This window comes from Struthio camelus, chromosome 8 (assembly GCF_040807025.1).
Source record: "Struthio camelus isolate bStrCam1 chromosome 8, bStrCam1.hap1, whole genome shotgun sequence".
Lineage (NCBI taxonomy): Eukaryota > Metazoa > Chordata > Aves > Struthioniformes > Struthionidae > Struthio > Struthio camelus.
Window position 1 is genome coordinate 36,774,360 of NC_090949.1, and position 22,200 is coordinate 36,796,559.

General features: G+C 50.8%; 1 protein-coding gene across 7 annotated transcripts in view; it reads left to right on the plus strand.

Moving 5' to 3' along the window:
• PDE4B (phosphodiesterase 4B) overlaps positions 1–22,200 on the plus strand; it is a 228,525-nt gene extending 206,325 nt beyond the window's left edge. For all 7 annotated transcript variants that reach the window (XM_068953466.1, XM_068953467.1, XM_068953469.1 and 4 more), the window contains 9 exons: positions 10,593–10,686; positions 13,479–13,657; positions 14,291–14,389; positions 14,514–14,678; positions 15,098–15,197; positions 15,909–16,063; positions 16,181–16,303; positions 17,395–17,577; positions 20,177–22,200. In XM_068953466.1, coding sequence (XP_068809567.1) covers positions 10,593–10,686; positions 13,479–13,657; positions 14,291–14,389; positions 14,514–14,678; positions 15,098–15,197; positions 15,909–16,063; positions 16,181–16,303; positions 17,395–17,577; positions 20,177–20,542 — 1,464 coding nt within the window. In that variant the 3' untranslated portion in view covers positions 20,543–22,200. The remainder of the gene's footprint in view (positions 1–10,592; positions 10,687–13,478; positions 13,658–14,290; positions 14,390–14,513; positions 14,679–15,097; positions 15,198–15,908; positions 16,064–16,180; positions 16,304–17,394; positions 17,578–20,176) is intronic.

A 22,200-nucleotide genomic window follows, 5' to 3' on the forward strand; every position in this document is an offset into this window, starting at 1 on the left:
GCCTTCCCCAGCGCGTCCGCCAGCTCTGAATCTGGTCCGCTTGGTACGTGATGTTTCCCTTAAGTGGTGCCAAGCTGTTTAGTCTTTCGCTTGCTTTACTGTAACTTCCTTTGTTTAATAGGCTTTTAAGTAGCCCGGTGCCTCACAAAGCAAGGCTGGTGGAGTTCAGCGGCGAGCGAGACAAAGCCACTTCCACGGCCCTCGTTTTCCCCAGCCGGGCGCAGCCGCGATGAATCACAGCATGCCGTTGGCGGGTTCCCGCGCGCTGCGCCCGCGGGCATTCCCCGCCGCCGCCGCCGCAGCGCGGCCAGCCGCTCGGGACGGGGACGCAGATTCGGAGCGGAGTTTCTGGGAGAGCTGGTCGCGGCGGAGGCTGGCCGGTGGGCAGCACGAGCTGGTCGGGACGGGTCCCTCAAGAGCTTTAATCCTTGCTGCCCATGTTAAGGTTGCTGTGAGCATGCGCCAGTGCTGTTAACTGCTTAGACTTACAGCTACGTGAGCAGGAACCCGCCTTGGCCCGTGGACCTGCCCCTGGACTACCAAACCCCTCAAAACTCAAGGGTATTCAAGACTTGGGGAACTGGGTCTGACCTCTTTCTAGTCACCATCACCATGATAAATAAGACTTTGAGCTTAGACGTCTTTTTCCTCCTCCCTTTCTCTTTGTTCTCTAAAAGTAATGATTAATTCTGATGATATCAAATATGTTGTAACAGGGAAGTGGATTAGTGGTCCGTACATAGGCTTTTTTGACAATCGGGCCTTAGTTAAACTGACTCAAATATTAAAAAATGGAAATATTAGGAAGCTGCAGCCTTGTCTTTGTAAAATGCCGATATGCTGCTAAGAGTCAGTGCCACCGTCGTAGATATCCTCGTGGAGCAAACGCCCGTGAGCGGCGGAGGCTTTCTCATTGAGCCGGCTTGGTGCGGGGAACGGGCAGGAGAAGTCCATGCATGGCCTTGCAGGTGCAATTGCCTGGCCGCAGACAACGCGGGATGTTGGTGCCCATCCAGGTAGCTGCAGTACAGATGAATTTGAGCAGCAAATCTGAATCTGAGCAGTTTTGCTTGGCATGGTCTCATTAAGAATAAGCTAACTTGGATTTGATCTGGGATTTGCATGTCACTGAGGATTTCCAAAGATTCTGGGCTTTGGATTTGGATTCAAACCCACCTTCACAGGAGCCCTTCTTGGAAGCCACCGTGCTCCAGGACAGACCTCCTTTGGTGGAGTGACTCCTTCAGGACAGGATAGTGCCCAGCACTTTCTAGCTTGTCCTTTAAAAATTGCTGCCTGTGTTTGGATACGATGGCTTTTAAAGCTCTGCATTCTCAGACTTTTACGTTATAACACATTAGGGTGGGGCTTAAATAAATAATAGCTCAAAGGCAGGTTCAAAATGAATCATTATTTGAGGGCAGGACTGGAGGGTGACTAATGGTTCAGAGCAGTGACCTCTTTGGAAGTGGAGTGAGGATACCGGAGGAGCATGAAATCTGGGAGGAGAAGCCTTGCTCAGGAGGGGGGGCGGTGAGTGGTTATTGACTTGTCCTAGAAAAAGCAGGACTGAATTCCTGGAGCAGCCCTACTCCTGACTCTGATCTTCTAGACCGGGACGCGCTCTCTAGCCTGACTCCGAACTCCCCCAGATTTTTTACCCAGGTGCAGAGCAACTGTTTGCAGAGAAGCTGCTGGTGATGGAACTGTTTTCACTAAGTGAAACTTAGTTGAATTAATGTTGTGTTATCAAAGCCAAAACATGTTGTGGGGATGTATTGGTTTGAAAGCTTATTCGTCAGAGCTCTTAGCGGGAGAGATTTCCCTGATTAAAGTCTTTGCTCTGCGTTTAAAGGCAAACAAATGAGAAGCGCCTCACCTTGCTGCTATTTTAGCACAGCTGGGCAAACGCTACGTAAAAATTATTCTGCAGATTGTTTGCCCCTCTCTGTGTGAGCAGGATTTTTCCTTTAAACGTATTTACATTAATTAGTGCGCTCCATATGGGTTTGGTGCTTGCATTAGGCTCCTTTTCATCGTGGCCCGACCCGCAGCCGCTGGTTTTGGGGGGGGGGGTACGGTATCGCGGAGCGGCACAGACCTCTCGTACAGAACTTTATTTACTCTGCATCCGGCATTGCACGGAGCAAACAGACTTTCGTCGATTTGGGGCTGGCAGAGTTTTCCTCATTACGACCATCTCCGAGAAGTCATTCCAGGGCACAAAGTTATTTGAATTTTCCGAAGCCTGTTCTCCCACTCGGGTAAAACCCCTGGCTGGATTTGCCTGAAGGATGGCTGCAGAGCTTGATTCAGACTTAGCTTCGGCTTAAATTGCTGCTTCGTACATTTAACAGCAATCCCATTTTTAATTACGTCGCTCTCTTATTGCATGACAAACGTGCTTCCCGCTCGGTTTCTTGGGGTTGTTTGTTTGTTTGTTTGTTTGTTTTTCCCCCTTTCGGCAGCAGATGGGAAACGTCGTCCGGACGCGTTTCAGCAGCGGTCGGCCCGCGGGCGGGCTCCCGGCGGGAGGGAAAGCGGGGAGCCGCTGCCTGGTGCCGCCGAGGCCGATGGCAGCGCCCGCCGGAGCGGTGCCGAGCTTCCCCGGTGCGGTTTGCGTGGGCGGGAGCGACGAAAGGCTTTGGGCCAAGACCTGGAGCTTCCTGGAGCGTTAGCTGCTCCCGAGGCCGCAGGCGTCGTCAGCCGCCTCGGCTCTTCCCGCAAGCGAGCGCGTGTGACAGCAGCCGAGCTGCCGGCGGCCCGGCCAGCCGCCGCCGCCTCCCCGCGTCCGGCTCCGGCGCCTGCCGATCTGTCGTCCGCCTCCCGATTGCAGTTCGGCGCCGCCGACTTTTTCCCAAACGCTCTAGAGATGGTGGTTTGGCGGCGCGACCGCTTCCGCTCGTCTGCCGCGTTGGGGCCGGGACGCGCCTCGCGCTGGGGTGAAGCAGGAGGGGCGCGCGCGGGGGCCGCCGGCCGCTCGCTCCCGCTGGCGGCGAGCTGACGCGAGGCGTAGGTGCTGGAAGTAGACGTGGGTTTTTTTGCGTCTCGGCCGAGCGTTTCTGAGGAAGCGGCGCGTGACCCGAAATTTCATCCTGAAACTGCCCGCGGCGTCCGGCCGTGTCGTCGCCGCTGCCGCCGTTTGGCCCCGGGGGGCGCGAACGAGCCCAGAGGGGTTTTGAGCTCTCCCCGCCGCGGAAACGTTAGGGGCGGTCCACGGCAGCCGAGCAACGCGCCCCGAGGCGGCCGGCGGGGGGACACGGGGCGTCCCGTCGAGCAGGGTAATTCCAGGGCTTTCCTCGCGCGGCGGCGTCCGGTGAGTTTTTTTTCTCTTTCCGGCGTTTGATGCAATTTGCACGTTTCGGCTTTCCAGTTATCTGGAGGCCGCTCGCCTTCCAGCCCGTCGCTTTTCCAGTGCCGCGTTGCGTAAACGCCTGCCCCCCCCAAGGGAGTTTCTGCTGCTTTCGGATGAAATACTGAAACTTCCCTGCTAACATATATTATCCTGTCTACATCAGATATACGTTACCGCTTTCATGAGCAGCCACGCTCTGGTTTCTGGCAACGTGCTGTTTATTTATCAACGTTTACTTTGTGGATTTTTCAATTATTGTAATAGCGTAAGGGCCGACAGGTTGGTCGTGATGCTGCTCCTTTAAAGTCTTCCTTTGAACCGAGGAGTACATGCGCTCTCCTTTGATGTGAAGTTGGGGATTTCATAACCTCCTGTTTACTTTTCGGTTTGAAAAATAAGCTGAAGGGAAAACAGAAAACCCCAAAAAACAAATAGTACTTTGTATCTCATTAAAAATAGTTTCTAGCACATTTGAAACTAGATTGTTTTAGGAAACAAGAACTAGGAAGAGTTGCAAAAGCATTTGATTTTTTTTTTAATGGCTGGTAGTTGACTGCAGCCTTTCCACCTTTCTGCGGGCACTGAAATATGTCTAAAAACTTTCTCCTTCAGAATTGATCTAATTTGAACTATACTGATGTTTTTCTTTAAACGTTATATTTAAATTCCCCTTCTCATCATCCTTCGTGCGAGTGCTTAAAAAGGAAAATAGAAAGAAATCGTGAAGTAGCACGCACAGCTGCAAACTCCGTTGACAAAATCCTTTATGCACCTGGTGCAGCATGAGGCAAGCAAAGATAAACGATTGTGTTGCTCCTCGTATGAATGAAAGCGTTCTGAGCTCTTTTGCCTTTAAAAACTTCTTTAAAAACCCATCCTGCCCTCCAAAATTGGCAGGTTTTCCAAATGCAGTCTGGGGAAGAACAGAATCATGAAAAATTGCCTTTACAGAGGTAGCAGACGCCTGCGCGCCGGGCGCCGTTTCCCTGTTGGCCGTGGGAACGGCCCTCCGACGCTGGGTGCCGACTTCTCCCGCAAAGCTGCAGGAGCAACTGGGTCTCGTCGGGGATTGGGTATCTCGGTGCAACACAGGACCGAGACACCCATGTCTGGAAGGGAAGGCCAGGTATTTGAAAATATGTCTTCCGGTTTCAAGCGCTGGCAATGAGATCAGTCTAACTTTCAGGAAAGGTGCGGTAGCACCTGAGCGTCACAGCCCTTCTCTTGGAGTGGCCGGAGGCCAGACCGGCGCGTTGCACGTTCGTGCTCTGACCTTGCACTCGCATACACGCCTGAGTAATTTCCCTCCTGCGCGTAAATAGTTTCCGGCCCGGGCTCCCGTTCCCCTTCCGCGTCCGGGCAGGTAAATGGCAGCGTTCCTGCTGGCTTCCCACCGTCGGGCGTCCAATTATTCCCAGGAGAAACGCAGTGGAAATGAATGATGCCAAAAATTACCCGTGCCTCTAGATCCAAAGTGGTTTACAAGAGCAATTCAATTAAGCAGGGCTAAACCCGGCTGCGTTCGTGTAGAAATCAAAGACCCAAGCTCTGCCGGTGCCACGAATCCCTTTGTTGGGAGGCTTTCTGCGGGCGGCGGAGGAGCGAGGGATGCCGTATTTGCGTCAGAAGGGTGGGTCGCCGGCAGCGGAGCTTATAAACATTTTTCCACGCTGGAGATCTGCAGCAAGATTCTTCCATCAAAGTGCGGGGTGGGACGGCTCCCGCCTAGGTGTCCCAGGATCGCAGCAGCTCTTTTATCTCGCAGTTGCCCTCAGCTCCTGTAAATGACTAAAACTTTTTAAAGCAACTTCTTTAAATAAGGACTCCTGGCCTCAGGGAACCTCAGCTGGTATAAATTGACTTCAAAGGGTTTCCCTCGGCAGCAGATCCATCCTCCTGCCTTCGTTCTCTCCGGGGAGCCCAGGAACACCTCGGATGCTGGGCTCCAAACCGGACTGGGAACCGGAGGAGCAGCAGGACTGTCGCCAGGGTCCGCTTTGGCCTGGAAAGCCAAAGAGCTGCGTGTGCTTTGGTAGCTCTCTCCCTAACCTTCATAAGTGCGGTAGAGAATCATTTCTTTCCTCAAAAGCCAGAAAAGTGGAATTTACGGTGTGGAAGCACCAGGAAGCTACGGTGCTTCGCCCGTGTTGCGCCGTGACCATGGGGCTGGAGCCGCGGAGCTGCTGGCCCCGCGGGCTTGTGTGCCTAAGGCTGGCAAAGAAATGCAAGCGGATTTTGCACGCTGTAGGGAACGCTAAGGAAGAGGGTTCAGCGTCAGGAGTGAAGACGAGCCCTACGAGCCAGGCCGATGAGGGGGAACCAAAGAAACGGCCACGTGCACGCATCGGAGCCGGGGAGGAAGCTGTGGCTCCCCGTTGCGGAGGAGAGGTGAAGAGCGCTTACCGCCAGCGCTCCAAGAGCGATTCCCTTGCTGGGAGAGTTAATTTGGTTCAGATGACTTTTGCAGTCACTTCAGGCCGTACAAAACAGGAAAACTCCGCACAATATGATGGCTTTTTCTCACACAGTTCTCCAGATGGTTTTAGACCTCTGTTATTTGATTGGAAGTTCAGGAGCACTTGAATGTGTATTGGGTTACAAAAGATTTTAATTTGGGTTTCATCTTTCTTTACACCATTTGTATTCTTTTTGTAAGTTTTATGTGCGAGTGCCCTGGTCCTGTGATCAGGGTTGGGGTACAGAGGGGAAGCCCAAGCCTGGTTTTACCCCTTGCTCTTCTTGTCGAGGAAGCAGCCGTGGCTCTGGGTGGACGTGCCCTGCTGTATGCACATCACACGTGGGCCCGTGTGTATCCGTCCCTCCTTCGCCCCTCAGCTCCCGTCTGTAAAATGAGGCTGATAGTGCTCATTTCCTTTGTAAAAGGCACGGGGATGGTTAGTAATTATGAAAACAGTAAAACAAGGCGAGGTGTTGCTGATAACACGTTGGCGTAGTGGCCAGGCTGAAGCATTACCTCTACGTACGTGCACAGCACCTTACGCGTACAGTGCACTCTCCCCAGGTAATCAGCACCTCTGTTTGCTCAGCGGCAGAGCAGTGGGGATTTTCTCATTGCTTGCGTGCAATCTGTTTGCTTTACCCTTCGCTGTCAAAGCAATTTGCCGAAGGAGTCGTTCCAGCAGTGTGCACGTGCCTTCGCTCATTGATCTGTGCCGAGGGCGCTGGGCGCTTCCGCGCCGGCGCCGCGCACGAACGGCAGAGCGGTGCCGCCGGCGGCAGCGGCGCTCCCGAGCATCCTGGCAGCACGCCAAGCCTGAGACAAATCCCAAATCCGCCCCCCCTGCCGCCACTGTACCCTGGTCACGATTACCCAGTATACCTTCGATACGCCTCATTCTTCACCAACTGTGATTTTTTTGAAGTGCATCATGTTATTAAGGAAATACCGCATAGGTGCCAGCGTTATTCAGATGGTAAATCACAATGAAATGCCAAAAGCCCATGGGTATTCCCATGTACGTTCCCAGCAGCGTAGGTGTCCTGGCTGGGTTTGGCAGTGATAATGTTTTCAGCAGTGCTGTAATATTGCCATCTCCGTTTATAAAAGGTTGCTGATTAAAAGCCTGGAAAAGTGAGTAAGATTAAGGCTGTTAGAGGAGATGAAAGGGACAGATTTCAGTTTAAAGATCAGATATGAGAGTCCAAAGGTCTTTATCTGTCCTAATCTCTGCTGCAGATGGCTGTGTGACCTTGTGCAGGCCGTTTAATTGCTTTGTGCCTCTGTGAAAAGGCAAGAGCTCCACTTTGTATTTTAATAAGCCTGTTGTGAGGTAGAGGCATTTTTTCGAAATGTTTGTCCACTGCTTGAAGTTATTTGTCTGGAAGGGGTGGTTGTTCATATAGAAAATCCAGTTGATTCAACTGGGCTGGCAAGTTGTTTGTACGATCATCTGATTGTGATGTTCTTGTAAAGATGAAGGCCTCAATCCAGGGAGATGTTTCAGCACGTGCTTAGCTGCAGGTCTGGGGCAGCGTTCACGTTTGGCTGATGCTTGTGACCCAGGGAAAGATCTCCTTTGGAGGAACGGTGGAATCACAGCTCCTCTCTCGCCCGAGGGGCTTGCTGTTACGCTTCTTTCGTTGTTCTTGCCACTGGTTCTCCATCACCTAAGGTTTCTCCTAGGAGCTTCAAAGAGGCTTCTAGCCCTCTTTGTTGGCATGAAGTTTAATGGCGACTTTATGAGCAAAAGTCACTCTCCCGTGCCCCCCCCATGCTCTGGGATTCCCCACTTTAGCAGCAGGCATCAGTCTCACCTCGCCTTTGACCGTGTCTCCTGTGCGACCCCAAATGTGCCAAGAGTAGAGGGACACGTGCTGGGAAAGGTTGTCCCCAGCCATGTGACCGGGCCCTGTATCCAGTCACTCTTACGCACTCTTTCGTCTTATCAGGTATTATCAAACATTGTGCCGTTGTGTGTGTTATCTGTTTGCTCTCCATACACTGGTCAGAGGTGGAAGCTGGTGAACTGACTGACCTTTGTGGCTTTCACTGTCCTTTCTAGCCCCTAAAATCGGTGGTGGTTTTTGCTTGCCCAGGCTTGCTGCTATAAATTTGCCCAAGGCAATGGGAAAAATACCGAAGGATCTGGAAACCTGCAGGAAAGCTCTTGTTTGCTGAAGGTTGCCCGCCTGGAGCAACGATATGGGACACAGGATTTCAGCTGGTTAAGTAACTTGCAAAACGAGGTCATGCTCGTAGGGACGGGCAGATTGCTGCAAGGGAAACCACCACCGATAGTGATGGCAGAGGCCGAGCAGGTAGCACCCAATCTTTGCTTTGTACAGATGGAAAGAGGGAGGTGGCATCAGCTATCTGCCTCTGGTTCTTGGTTAACTTAGGAGAGAGAAGCAGGCGGGCTCCACAGCTGCATGCACTAGCTCCTGCCGCACAGAATATGGTTTTGTCACTGCGTGCCAGCAGCGGAAAGTCTGTGATTAGGTTTGGTAAGATGATAGCTGCAAAGCCCAAGCTTTGTGTGCCACTGGGGGACACGGGGAATTGGTAGGATCTTCACCGCCCAAGATCTCCACTGCGGTGGAAGAGGGGAGCTCGTGGCCAAAGGCTTGGCCTCCCTGCCCGAGCCAGCGTCGCGGCGGACAGCGCTGCCGGGCAGCAGCCTAACCCCCGCGGGAGCGAGCGTCGCCCGCCGCGGCCGCCTCCTCCCTGCCGGCAGCGTGGGGATGCCAGCCGGGCGCTGCGCGAGAAAAAGCACCGCTCAAAATTTCGAAAGTGGCTTCCTGCAAATAGTCGCCGGGGAGTGGGTTAGTGCAGTCCCTGCGTTTGTCAGGATGGCGCCGAGGTGTCGTTGGCTGCGTGAAACACAGCTCCCGCAGCAGCGGCGGCGTGGCCTGGGTGCCGCGCGGCGAACCACGTGCGGGCACCGGTTCGGCAAAGCCGTCGGAGGACGGGAATGATTTTGGACCGGAGACTGGGCTTTGCTTTTCGGGGTCGTGGCTGCGGCGGCGCGGCACGTCACGCACGGTGATCCCCCACGGCGTCGTCCTAAGGCGGCTCGGACCGTGCGAACGGGCGGCGAGCCCTGCTGCGAGCAGGGTCCCGCGCCCGCTGGAGGGGGCTCTTCGGTGGGTCTGACGCCGGAGGGGTAGCTACAGCTTGCTAACAAAGTGATTGCCTCTCAATTTAAATTAAAAATGAAAATAACGAGGGGCTCTCTGAACTAGGATTATGAATATAGTCTTGTAGGAAACAATGTTAGAATTTATTGAGCTCTTAAATTGTGATTGCCGACTTGCGGTACAGGTTTAAGGTTATTATTGATTTATACCTTTTTCATTGAAAAGTGTTTCCAAGTTGTACACACGTGATCGCGCTGAAAAAATGGGAAAAAAACGTGCTTTTAAAAATCCAGTTGTGCATATTTGCTTTGAAAGCCCCCCGTCTCTGTAACGAAGAGGCTGTTAGGAACAGCCCGCCCGGAGAAGAGAGCCTGCTTTCGACTTATTTAAATATGCACAGCGCTTCCTCCATTTTAATCCCCCTCCTGAAAAGATGGCTGTGTTACTCGGGCCGGCCGCCCCTCGCAAAGCAGCCGCGGCTTTTTTTGTGTCACCGCCGGCGCGAGGCTGCTGCGGAGCGGCGAGCCCGGCGGGCCGCCGGCGCGATTCGTCCTTCCCCGGGGCTTCCAGGCAGCGGGCTGCCCGCCCGCGGAGCAGCCCCTGCCCCTCTTCTGCCGGGGCCCCCCGGCTGGCGCGCACGCCCCCGTGCAGCCCGCCGCGCCGCGCTCGCCGCTTGCTGAATCCGGATTTTTTCTTCCCCTTTTTTTTTTTTTTTTTTTTCCCCGAACTGCCTGGAAAGCCGGGGCGTCCTTGCGCTTGGGGAAAGCTGCTCTCCTACCAGCCGGTCCTTCGCACGGTTTTGTGGAGCACGGTGCGGAGTTTTCCAAAATGCCTGAAGCAAACTATCTGTTGTCTGTGTCTTGGGGTTACATTAAGGTGGGTTAAATCCTGAAGGATTATAAATGGCTGTTTTAGATACTGTATTTCTTGGATAAAAATCTCGATGCGGAAAACAAGCTCTCTAAGTGCTTATTTGTGTGTACTGTATGGCCAGGGACTAGCCTAGGTGTGGGCTGCGTATGCAGCATGCATGGATGTTAATTATTTTTTCCCCTTCGGCAATTCATTTTTGCAGGATAAAATGATACTGCAATAGAAATGTGTGAATAGAGAAGTAGGAGGATCATATCGTGTATATCTGGGTGAAAAAGTGCTTGAATCCTGCATTTTACCATAACGATGCAGGCACATCTTCAGGTTGATGGCGTGTTTTTCCTCTGTCGTGTTCTAAGCATATGCAGTTATTTTTCACTTGCGTGCTTCAAAATGGAGCAAACTTGTGTTTTGAAATCGAGAACAAAAGAAGGTTATAGGGTGGGGAATTAAACCAGTAACAGGCTTTGATGGTTCAGCTACATTACCTGAAACATTATCTTCTCATTTGTTACAGTGAAAACTCTCATGTATCTTTGGAGGAAATTCATTTTGTAGCTTAATATACTGAACAGAAATATCTAGTCACGATGGTGCTGAATGGTGTCTAAATTAAACCATATGCTGCTGTCTGTGTTCCAAATGTCTCCTTAATTTTGCTTGTAACGTCCTGTTTGCGGACTCGCTTGTGATTCAGTTAAAGCTGTGTTAATTTAGAAAAGCACTGAGGAAAACGCGCTCTTTGTGTGTGTGCTTCCCCTCGCAGTTCAAGCGCATGCTGAACCGGGAGCTGACCCACCTCTCCGAGATGAGCCGCTCCGGGAACCAGGTGTCCGAGTACATTTCCAACACGTTTCTGGGTAAGGCGTTGCAGCCCGGCTGCTCGGTGACTCCAAGACAGCAAGGAAAGGCGGTCCAACCCCCAGCGGGCTCTGCGGGTGTCCGTTTCTGAGCGCGGGTGCTGGAGGCAGAGCGTTACGAAAAGGTTCTGGTTTTCACTTTCGCGATGGATAGCGCAGGAAAAGACTTAAACCGTTTGAATAAGTGTATCCCCAGAAGACTTCCCTCCCCAAATCAGGAGATTTCTCCGTTCCGGTGGAATTATCCTATTGTCAGTGCGTTTCGGGATAGCCGATTTCCGTCTTGACCTTCTGAGAAGGACAAGGTCACCCCGGCCAGCGAGCGCGCCCATCCTCGCCCCAGCTGCCTCGAAAGCCGCGGCTGCCCCCTTCACAGCCGAGCGGCTTCAGCCCAGACATCGGAGATATTATTTTGTAGCTATTAGTTCCCTTTGCGCTGCGGAGGCAGAGCCCGGCTCCAGAAACGCGTACGAAAGGAGTATTTCTCCTGCCGTTAGTTCTGCTGGAGCTGAGAGGATTATTGACATGAACTGAGTTCAGATTTCTCCGCATTTACAAAATACGTGAATTAGGAAAAATATCATTTGCTGTATTTTTCAGAATTGGTGACTGTTTTCATTAAACCAGGAGGCTTCACAGAGGACCCTGCTACGTGCCTGAGGCCAACAGCAGCCTCCAGCGCGGCGCGTAGGCGGGATGCTGCGCGCCCCGGGTCGAGACGCCCCGAATGCGGACACGCTGTGACAGGCGATTATTTCCGCTGGGGGATTTTTAACGTGATTTCAGTGGCCCGTTGCAGCGGGGCCGACGACGTGCCTTTAGGGCGCGTCGCGTCCTGAATGATCTATGTACGAGTTTGTAGCCGCTTTTGTCGGAATCCGCTGGCCCTATCTGATCGTTCGGCTTCATCCTGACCTCCAGGACGGACGTGGCCGACGCTCCGCAGGGGCTCCCGCTCCTCGGGCAGGCCGCCAGCTGCCTTTGCCCCTGCGTCTCGCCCGGCGGCTCGGATGCTGCCGCGCGGCGGGCTGTCCCCGCCTGTTACATCGCGGATGTAGCAGGACGGGTTATTTATCCCCAAGCCGGCAGCTAGTGTGCATCACGTCACGTCCCCCCAGCCCGCGCGGGCCCCTCTACCCCTAGGAGAGCGGCGCGGGGCGGGACGGGACGGGCAGCGGCGCTGGGCTGCGGGCAGCGGCAGGCTTTCCGCTCCGCTCTGCCCCGGCCTTCGCGCTTGGCTTCCAGCAGCTGCGGGCGGACTGGGCCGCCGCCGGCCTGCGCGGGGGCCGCCGGCACCTCCGCCACCGGGCCGGCGGTCCGGGGAAAGCACGGCGTCGCCGTACGGGCGCTGAAGGTGGAGAGATCCCTACGCGCCCTCTTACTGCTGGAAGCAGGGAGCGCGCTCGGTTAGCTGGCTGGTGAGCGTTACGAACGCTCCAATTAAAGCTAAGGGTATTTAATTAGCGTATTTCCGGGAGCGCTACTTTGTGCTGTACGCGGAACAAAAATACGTAGGAGACAGCTCTACCGTTGTCTTTCTCTCGGAGGAGTTTGAGTCTTGAGCGCTGCCCGTGCTCTCCCCTGGGGCCGCAGGGCGAGGAGAGCGCGCCCGGGGAGCGCTCCCCGGGACGTCGCGCTCCTCCGAAGGGCTCGTCGCGGAGCTGACGGGGTTCGTGAGGGGCCTGACTTCGTGACTCGGGTGCTTGCGTTCGAGAAGCTCCATCTTGCGCTGCCTTTTGCGTTCGTCACGGCTAAGGAGATGATATACGGGGAAGTCCTTCTGTGCGGCAACCACGCGCGGGGAAGCACCCCCTGACGGCAGCTTGGCTGCTGCCGGGAGTAGTGGCTTCCTTCTTGATTGCAGCGTTGCAGGCGCGCTGGCAGTCTCATTTCAGAGATTTTTAATTAAGCTAAGGCAAAGCAACTGATGCCTCGTCCCTCCAGAGGTCCTCAGCTCTGCAAAGGTGCAAAGAGATTCTAGCAACCTGCTTAAAAGTTCATGAAACATGGGCAATGTGCAAGCAGTGAGCCACTGTTTCTCCATTTTAATCCAGTAAATAAATCACTTGTAAAGGCAATAACTAGCGTATGTGGATAGATTATTTATTAAAGCACATCTCCACAGCTGAGCTTTGCCCCACCAGCTACCTATTTGATACGCACCAGTATTGCTGCTATCTCTAAACACACTTGACAATAGATATGTGCCCTGGGAATCGTGTTATTCTAGACGTTTTTAGTAGATAGATGTATTATAAAAGGCAAACCTTTAGCAAATCGGTGACGCCCATTTGTAGTTGGGTTGCTGATCTGAGAGCCAGAGCCTGGAGGTGAGGTTGGCCCTGACAGATACCAGCAGAGTGAATTCGAAAATACATACTTAGTGCTTTATTGAGGAAAAATGTGTTGTTTGAATATATATTTTATTTTGCTGAAAATAGTTAATAAATGCAATTGAGGTCTTTAAACATAAGCAGACCTGAGTGACGTGGAGCCCTTCAAGGACGGAGGCTACCGGCTGGACGTTCGCCGAGTGCCCGAGCGATGCAGCTTGGGAGCGGCAGAGAGGAAGGCGGCCGGCGCTCCGCGGCAAGCAGAGGCTCTGCTGCTGCTTTGCGTTGATTTTTGCTCAGTTCGGCCCCCCAATTAGAGCAGGCCCCCGGTGGAAGCACACGGGCGTGCAGAACCGTTTGATCAGCAAAGATAACGGTGGCTTTTGGGGGGAGTTTGTCGGGTGCTCACAGTGGGGGTCTCTGCAAGCGGCACTGATCCCTTTCCCCTTTTCCCCCCAGACAAGCAGAACGACGTGGAGATCCCTTCGCCCACGCAGAAGGACAGAGAGAAGAAGAAAAAACAGCAGCTCATGACACAGATCAGTGGAGTGAAAAAATTAATGCATAGTTCAAGCTTAAATAATACCAGCATTTCCCGATTTGGTGTGAAAACGGAAAAGGAAGACCATCTGGCCAAGGTAGGACGGGCTCTTACGGTCCCAGCGGTTGGTATCTGTGCTGATGCTGAGGAGGAGAATCAGGATTGTCCTGAAGCAGGGAATAGACTGACTGGGTCGACCGCCCTATTTGTAAAATTGGAATCGGTATCCCCTACGGGATGTGACTGTTGCAAATATTGTAATTAATGGTGCCAGGCCCTGATAGCATATTCTTAGATGTATGCAATCCTTGGAAATGTCACTAAAATAGTGAAAAAATGAGGTGGAGGCTAAGGAGAGTAATTATGAAACTCAAGTACTTATCACAGCAGTGCGTCCACGAGCTGGCTGTGAGGCCTTCGTTCCAGGAGGGCCCTGTCTTCTTGCTACCCAGGAGTATATATAACAAATAGTCTCCTGTCGCTCCATGAAATGTGTTCTTGAACGAGTGATTTGACATCAGCCCTTCACAGTTACTTGGTGTTCCTGTGCTCTCATAAGTATGTGTGCTCATGCACTTATGTAGTTACCACAATTAAGATTTAATTCTCGTTTTTTCTAACTTTGAGAAAATGGAAAAGACTTGCTGAAAGTGATGCATGCAGAACCGTCTTGAAAAATATGTACATGTGTTAAAATATTGTAACTGTTCTCTTTTTGTTGTTTCGAAAGGAGCTGGAAGATCTGAATAAGTGGGGTCTCAACATATTTAATGTTGCAAGGTATTCCCACAACAGGCCCCTCACCTGCATCATGTATGCTATATTTCAGGTTAGTGATTTTGTTCTTCCTCCGCAACACTATTGCGATTCCTAATGGCTTTCTGTTTTGCTGCCTTCTACAGTGGCACATCCTTATTTGACAGATATGTGTACTTTGAACATTTTTTGTGCAGGAGAGAGATCTGCTGAAGACGTTCAAGATCTCGTCGGACACGTTTGTGACGTACATGATGACTTTGGAAGACCACTACCACTCCGACGTAGCGTACCACAACAGCCTGCACGCGGCCGACGTGGCCCAGTCCACCCACGTCCTGCTGTCTACCCCGGCCCTGGATGTGAGTTACCCTACTCTGGGCTAAGCGCTTCGCGCTGGGCAATCCAGCACGTGGTAACGCGGGATGGTTCGAAGGGCTGTTTAAAAAGACTGGACTGTCCGTGAACGCAGAAGAGTCTTAAACTGAGTCAGTCACCTGTAGCACTGAGACATATAAAAAAATGCAGTGGGCTGTCTCCCCTTTGGGTGCCCAGTTCACTGCCGGGGAAGTCACCGCAAAGAAGTTTCAGCAGCAGCTTGTCTTTAATCTCTGTCCCATCTGAAAGCGCACATGCTGCTTGCAGACTCTTCTGAGTAACTGTTTTGTCCTCAGAAAACTAATTGAAAAGCACAAACCATTTGTTTTTCTAAATCAGCCTCCCAAGCTGTTGAGAGATGAAAGGTAAGGGCTTTTCTGACAAACGCCTGTTTTTCTTCTAGGCCGTCTTCACTGATTTGGAAATCCTTGCTGCAATTTTTGCAGCTGCAATTCATGATGTGGATCACCCTGGTGTCTCCAATCAATTTCTAATTAACACAAGTGAGTTCTGTTTCAGATAGAACAGTAGCTTCATCTACAAACCTGGGACACGTTTTCCATTCCAGTAAGGTCACAAAAAATGACTTTGAGACTGTATTGCTTTCTCAAAATATTATGCAGTAAACTAGTTATACATTTTGAAATGAAGCAGTAATGAAAATTAAATTCCTGTCAAAACAAAGGAAGCTATTGCAGTACACTCTGCAAAGTGACCCTGAGTCTCGTGGATATTGTTACTTGCTAATGCATGATGAGTCTTTCAGTCCCGAGTGCAAATTTTATCATTAATAAAGGACAAACAATGCAGGATATATTTTCTGTTTCTATTGCTATTGACAACGATAAGGCTAAATATTGTGTGTTGCTCTGCAACGAGCTAAGCATGTTTCTTAATTCCAAAATGTGGGTATTGTTCTGTTTTGGAAAGCATCTTTGCAGGCTTCGTGCTTTCTATTGTCAGTGATTTTGAAGCTTGTAACTAAGTAAACTGAGTACTGTTTTGTTCATTAGAACTGAGCAAAGGGCTGTTTATATTATATACATGTGTGCTCAGATTAGGAAACCACAAACTCTTGGCACAACCAAAACAAAAGAAGAAACCTCACCCTGATTTATTGTGTACAGATAAACGTCTCAGAACCCCGTGTGAGGTTCCTGTTTGAAAGCACGCGTTTCCCATAGTGAAGCCCCATATTTTTGTGTCTTTGCTAGATTCGGAGCTAGCCCTGATGTACAACGACGAGTCTGTTTTGGAGAACCACCATCTTGCCGTGGGTTTCAAACTGCTTCAGGAAGAGCACTGCGACATCTTCCAGAACCTCACCAAGAAGCAGCGGCAGACCCTGAGGAAGATGGTGATCGACATGGTATGAATTAACGCCTCTGCTGTTCGGACTTGCACAAACTGCTACTCCTCTTAAACAAAAAAATGGCCCCTTTGTGCAGCTGCCCTTACTTAAGGTCATGTTTTCACTTCTGCAAAGGTATTGGCAACAGATATGTCCAAGCACATGAGCCTGTTAGCTGACCTGAAGACCATGGTGGAAACGAAGAAGGTGACCAGCTCAGGGGTGCTCCTGCTGGATAACTACACCGACAGAATACAGGTACTGCCGTGCACCATCCTGCCCAGGGAGAGCGGTTTGCGTGTCTTGTGCAGTATCGAGAAACCATGTTCCTTTTTTTTTTTCCTGTAGCTTTTAAAAGGGCCATATGTAGCAGAGGTCAGTGGTGATTTTTTTTTTAGCGATCTCGCAAGGGCCGGAGGCTTCATATTTTCTTCTGTTCTGCATCACAGAGACCAACAAAAAGATACAAGGTGCTCTAAAGGGGATAATGTTCTTAACCCTAGAGTGTTAGGGGATTATGTTTTTAACACGAGAGCATGCAACTGCAAACGTGCAAATTCTTCTGAGGTTAACGTATAAAGCTGAGTTTTTGACAGCTCTTGAATTTCTTTCTTGCTTTGTCCCTTTTGTGACAGTTTGTCCTATGGAAGAAAAATAGCAAGTTTGCAAAGAGTTTAATTTATAACTGCATCCCTAAAGCAACCTGCAGTTCTTACACTGAGTTGAAATGGCGGTGCACAATCTATATAATCTAGTCCTTCATTTACAGAAATGGCAAAGCAGTACCGGAGAGGGCTGTGTGGTTAGTAGCAAATCGCATCCTGATCCTCTCTCCACTTTGATGGCCAGCCTTTAACAGCAAGATCTCAGCAAAAGCCTCCTTACTTTTTTATTTAAAACTGCTGATGTTAAGACAGGTCACTCCATTGCTGTCTAAATCCTTTCAGCTGCAGTTAATCAGACACATTTTATTTGTGTGAAAGGGATATTACTCATTTAATAAAATAGGAGCATTGCACCATATGAGAACATGAAAATAAATTTTGAATGGTGGGAAGCACCTGCATTCAAGCACAAACCAATATGATGTAATTAGTCCAGCACTGCATGTGTTAGGTGTCGAGTAGTCTGAGCAACATATGGCACAGATTTTACTATTAAAGCAGACCCTAGCAGCTGCTCTCATATTTGGGAAAGGGTATTATTTTAAAATGTTAATTTTTTTTAGAATGTTGCACAATATACAAGTCTGGTCATTAAAACGTTCTGAATTAAGCGAGCACATACAGCATGAAAGCGTCCCCTTCTTCCATTTAATTTTATGATTTTTCTGATTAATGTAATTACAGGTTCTCCGAAACATGGTACATTGTGCAGACTTGAGTAATCCCACAAAGTCTCTGGAGTTGTACCGGCAGTGGACGGACAGAATCATGGAGGAGTTCTTCCAGCAGGGAGACAAGGAACGTGAAAGAGGAATGGAAATCAGTCCAATGTGTGACAAGCACACAGCGTCAGTGGAAAAATCGCAGGTAACTGGCCTTCAGCTGCATTTTTCTATCGCCTAAGTTTGTATTTTCAAAAAACAGAGACAAAATTCATCTGCTTTCTCTAATGCAATTAGGCAAAGAGCCAGCTATTCAGAGGGTTGGCTCTGATTGACCCTGACATCCAGCCATGCACAAAGCTCATCTGTACTCACTGGGCTATTCACACTCCTTTAGTTACTTCTTAGCGTCTCCTCATTTCCAAATGTGAGTTTGTCTTGCCCTGTTTGTGTCCCTCTTTCCAGAGTTAGTTGCTTTCTTCTTCTTCCCCGGGCTTGAAAAGTGTCATTCTGATCTCCCTTTCAGCCGGGTCTCCTCTGCCTTCTCAGCCAACAGCCTCCTCCTTCGTTCTTAATTGGCACCTCCTAAGCCTGTTGGTATTGTGCCCTTATTAGCACTGTCTAGCGGTGGCAGCCCCGTTGGACGGTGTGGTCAGGAGCTCCGCGGAGCTGAGATGCGTTTCCGCTCGTCGCGTTGCAGTCCTTCGCGAAAGGTCTGAATTCAGCCTCGGGCCGAAATGTATGGCAATGCATGGTTTGGCCGGTAAAGGCAGAGACCTGGTGGAGGGTCTGCGTGCAGGGGGCATTGTGCAGTCAGAGAAGTGCTTACCTACGTCAATATAAACCTTAAGGAGCTCTGGCTGTTTCCTGGTTTTTGGAGGGTTAACTGGCTCATCCCTGGTTCTTATTCGCAGATTAAACACTTTCAAGGTCAGATTTGTTCTGACCTGTGTAGCACGGGCCACAAAATGTCAGCCGGTTAGTCTATAATGAAGCCAGTAATTTATGTTTGCCTAAACATATTCTGGTCTTTATGTAATTGAGTCTTGGTCGTTGTTTTTAAATGACTTAAACAAGTCATGATAGAGGTTTTTCAGCTTGAATAAGTAACAAAATTGATGATAATTATTTCCAAATGTCCTCTTGGGCTAAGCCAAGTGGTTTCAAAATTGTTCACTCAACTGCATGGTGATTTTGTTGGAAAAATCTGTCCTATTTGTTAACCTAACAAGAAATGAATCCTTTGGCCAGGCTTGGCTGGGAAATGCCTGTGTGCTCCACATGTGAGCTCTGGTTAATTTTCTGTTTCACATTTGCACTTCACGGAGGTTTGAAAATAGCATTTTTTGCTATGCAAAGAGAACAGGAATTGCCTAAAACGGCAATACCATCTCATACCAACTAATGGCAAAGTAGCAACGGAGGTGGCATTTCCTTTCTGAAGTGAAAAAAGGGACTGATGGAAAAATAGTGTGCAAGTATTTTAATCCTCTAGAAATTGCTCCTTTGAATCAAAATATTTTAAGATCAGGCGTTAGCCATCTGGTAAGCTATTCTGTGATTTGGGATTGTTTGTTCAAAGAAACAATGACTTCATCACCAAATCGCCCCTGTCTGGCCATTGGTCCTTTGCAGCCCTTGAGCGTTTTGAGTGGCAGCGAAGCCATTAGCTAACTGCACAGATTTTTTTTTTCCCTCTTGCCCCCCCCAACTTTAACAGTGCTCGGGAACACGCGCTGCAGGAAATCTTCCTCACCTTTTTGTTCAGGCTGCCTCACCGGCGTGTCACGGTTGAACGTTAATGGGCGCATTGACATCCTGTTGTGTCTGGAGGAGGCGAGTGGGATTTCCAAAGCAAGCAGCTGCGCCGCGGCTCTGGCCCCGGCGAGAGCCCTTTTCCTGCCGCGCGGCACTGCTGTCCAGCGGAGCCGGGAGCGGAGGGGCGCCTTCTGCCGAGGCGGAAGAGTTTCAATCCTCTTTACGGCCATTCAGTTTGCTCCATCCTGGACGTACGTCCTCTTAGCCAGACAATTGGAAAATGACGTAGCTCGGCGGCCGCGCGCCGGCGGTCGGAAGGGCTGGCGGCCGCGGGGGCGGCCCGCGGCGTTTCCACCACGCGCCGCGGCGACTCGCGCCACCGAGTGCACACGATAGCAAAATACGCCTACGGGTCCAAGTGAAGTCCCTAAAAGCAGTGGCGCTCGGCGTGAGGCCGGTATCCGCTCTGAGAACAGCGGCACGTCGATGCTGCCGGCCCCGGGAATACCCCAGGGTCCCTGCGGAGCTGCCGGGAAAACGCCCGCCTTGCCCGCAGTCACCACCGCGTCCTGCTGGAGATCCAGCACGTCTTCTCCACGCCTAGAGTAGAGACAGGGGTGGCCCTAAATGCCTGCGCGCGCTAACGGCTGATGAACGGCCTTTCCCTAAGGACCCTAGTGGAATAGTCTGTCTTCAGCCTGGGAACTTGTCCCGGCGGAGTCGCTGGTCGGGGGAAGACGTCTGCAGCAATGCTTAAAATCACACGTAGAGCAAGGGATGGGATTGGCAGCTTTGTCAGAGAGTTTCCACGTAGCTCCTGCTTTTAGTTAAACTTTCGTCCCAGGTTCGATTTTGGACAAGTCGTCAACCTAATCCCAGCTTTGTAAGCGCAGCTTTGTGTAGCAGATGTCTGCAACTAGTCTGGGCTGGTTTGGGGACGCTGCTCTGATTTTTCTTGTAAAAGCCATGGCCGTTCAAGAGTATCTGAACCCTTTCTGCACCCGTGGGCGCATCCCCTTAACCATGCGTGTCCCTGTGCTTCGCAGGTGGGATTCATCGACTACATCGTGCACCCGCTGTGGGAGACGTGGGCGGACCTGGTGCAGCCCGACGCGCAGGACATCCTGGACACTCTGGAAGACAACCGGAACTGGTACCAGAGCATGATACCTCAGAGCCCCTCGCCGCCGCTGGAGGAGCGCGGCCGGGACTGCCAGAGCCTCATGGAGAAGTTCCAGTTCGAACTGACCCTCGAGGAAGAAGATTCGGATGGGCCGGAGAGGGAAGGCGAGAGTATCGGCTATTTCAGCAATACCACGACCCTCCGCGTGGCCGACCCGGCGGAAGAAGAGCCTCAGAGGGAGGCTAACATAGAAATCGTGACAGAGGACACGTCCCCTGCCGACACATAATGTACTGTCCCCGTGTAAGCGGATTTCAAACACTTAATGAGCATGCAAGCAGTCTCGTAGGACTAGCCTGCAGCCTGGGTCTTAGGCCTGTGTCTGACACTGGCTGAAAGATCTCCCCAGCTACTTGAGATTGGAGTCAGGGTTCAAGATCGCGTAGTGAGCGATTGCTCAGGAACTTAGCAGATGATTTACCTTGTGGTTTAAGCCTTGTCCGCGAAAAGCTTGGTGGTGTTCTGGAGCTGGCTTGGCTTGATACCGAACAGTACACGACACACAACTGAGAGATTTTATACCGTTAGGTTTGGGAATTTATACCAGTTAGACTGATAGAAACTACTGATTAATAACTCTGCGTATGAAACCTGTCCACCCAACCACCTGTCTGCAGACCTGTGTGCCTTCTTTGTAAACACTTTCATGTCTTTTCAAGAGTCTATTAAGTACACGGAGTTTAGTATAAAAAGCAACACAAAGTGTTTCCAAATTGATGGATACTTTTCTGATTCTTCCTGTTAAAAGAAGCAGTCTTCCTTTTTTTCATGGGCAATACCTGTCACTTTATTGCAGTTAATCCCTTTTGCAGACCGAATAGAAGGGATCCCCCCCTGTTTTGCGTTCCCGCACCTTGGATAGCCTTCTCAGTCCTCCAGCCAACCCGTTTCAAATCACTTCATGCCTTTGTGCATCTCCTCCGTTTGCTTGCTGGAAATAACAGTATTTTCTCCTCAACGGGGCTTTATTTTTGTTGTGCACCGGATAAAGGGTAGTTCTGTTTTCATGGCACAATGCAGTACAAGTATCAGTAAGCGTAATAAGGCAGTGTGTGACGCGCGGTCCCCCGCAGCAGCTCCTTCGCTCAGTGGAAGTTGCACGCTCGGATATTTGTGTTTCTCCCGCCTGTCGTTCCCCTTCCCTAGGTTTAGGTCCACCGTCCTTCTCCTGCACTGCCGTGAGCTCTAACACCTCCATTACTGTTTATAACAGTGTATTTATTACGTAATGTATATACTGTAATGTTTTGTAAGTTATTAATTTATATGAATTAACATTGCCTGTCAGCGGTGGTGTTAATAGTGTCGAAGACTCGGAATAAGAGTTGCCTTTTTTTCTTGTAACCTTTTTTGTATTGCATCAACTAAAAGAACCTGAACATAGCGGAGGAGACATACGGACCCCGGGCAGGGCGTTCGGGTGCGCTCGCGACGGGCGGCAGCCCGCGAGCTGCTCCCAGCGCCCGCCGCGTCGTAGGGAAAAAACCAGAGAGAGACCCGCGGGGGACGGGCCGGCTTTGCAGTGTCGCGTCCCAGTTGCCGAACACCCCAATGTGAATTCCTATGGCGAAAATGTGAACCGACGTAATCGTTGTGCTGTGAAACTGCTGCTGCCAGAGCTTGTTGGGCATCGGTGGTGGTGTCGCTCTCACTTTGTAAAATACGTTTCGAGCTTTCGGTCCAGCTTGTGACTCGGTAGTTAATGAGACTAGCACAGTTGTGCATGACCAGTGGGTTTGTATGTCTGTTGAACGCTGCGTTGTTCCAGGTGGTTATTTTATCGTTTCCAACAGTTTCACACCATGTATGTTATAGTATTCTATATTGTGTTCAGATGCATTCTTAAGAGATTTTTATATGAAGTGAATAAATGAAAGCATGACCCTG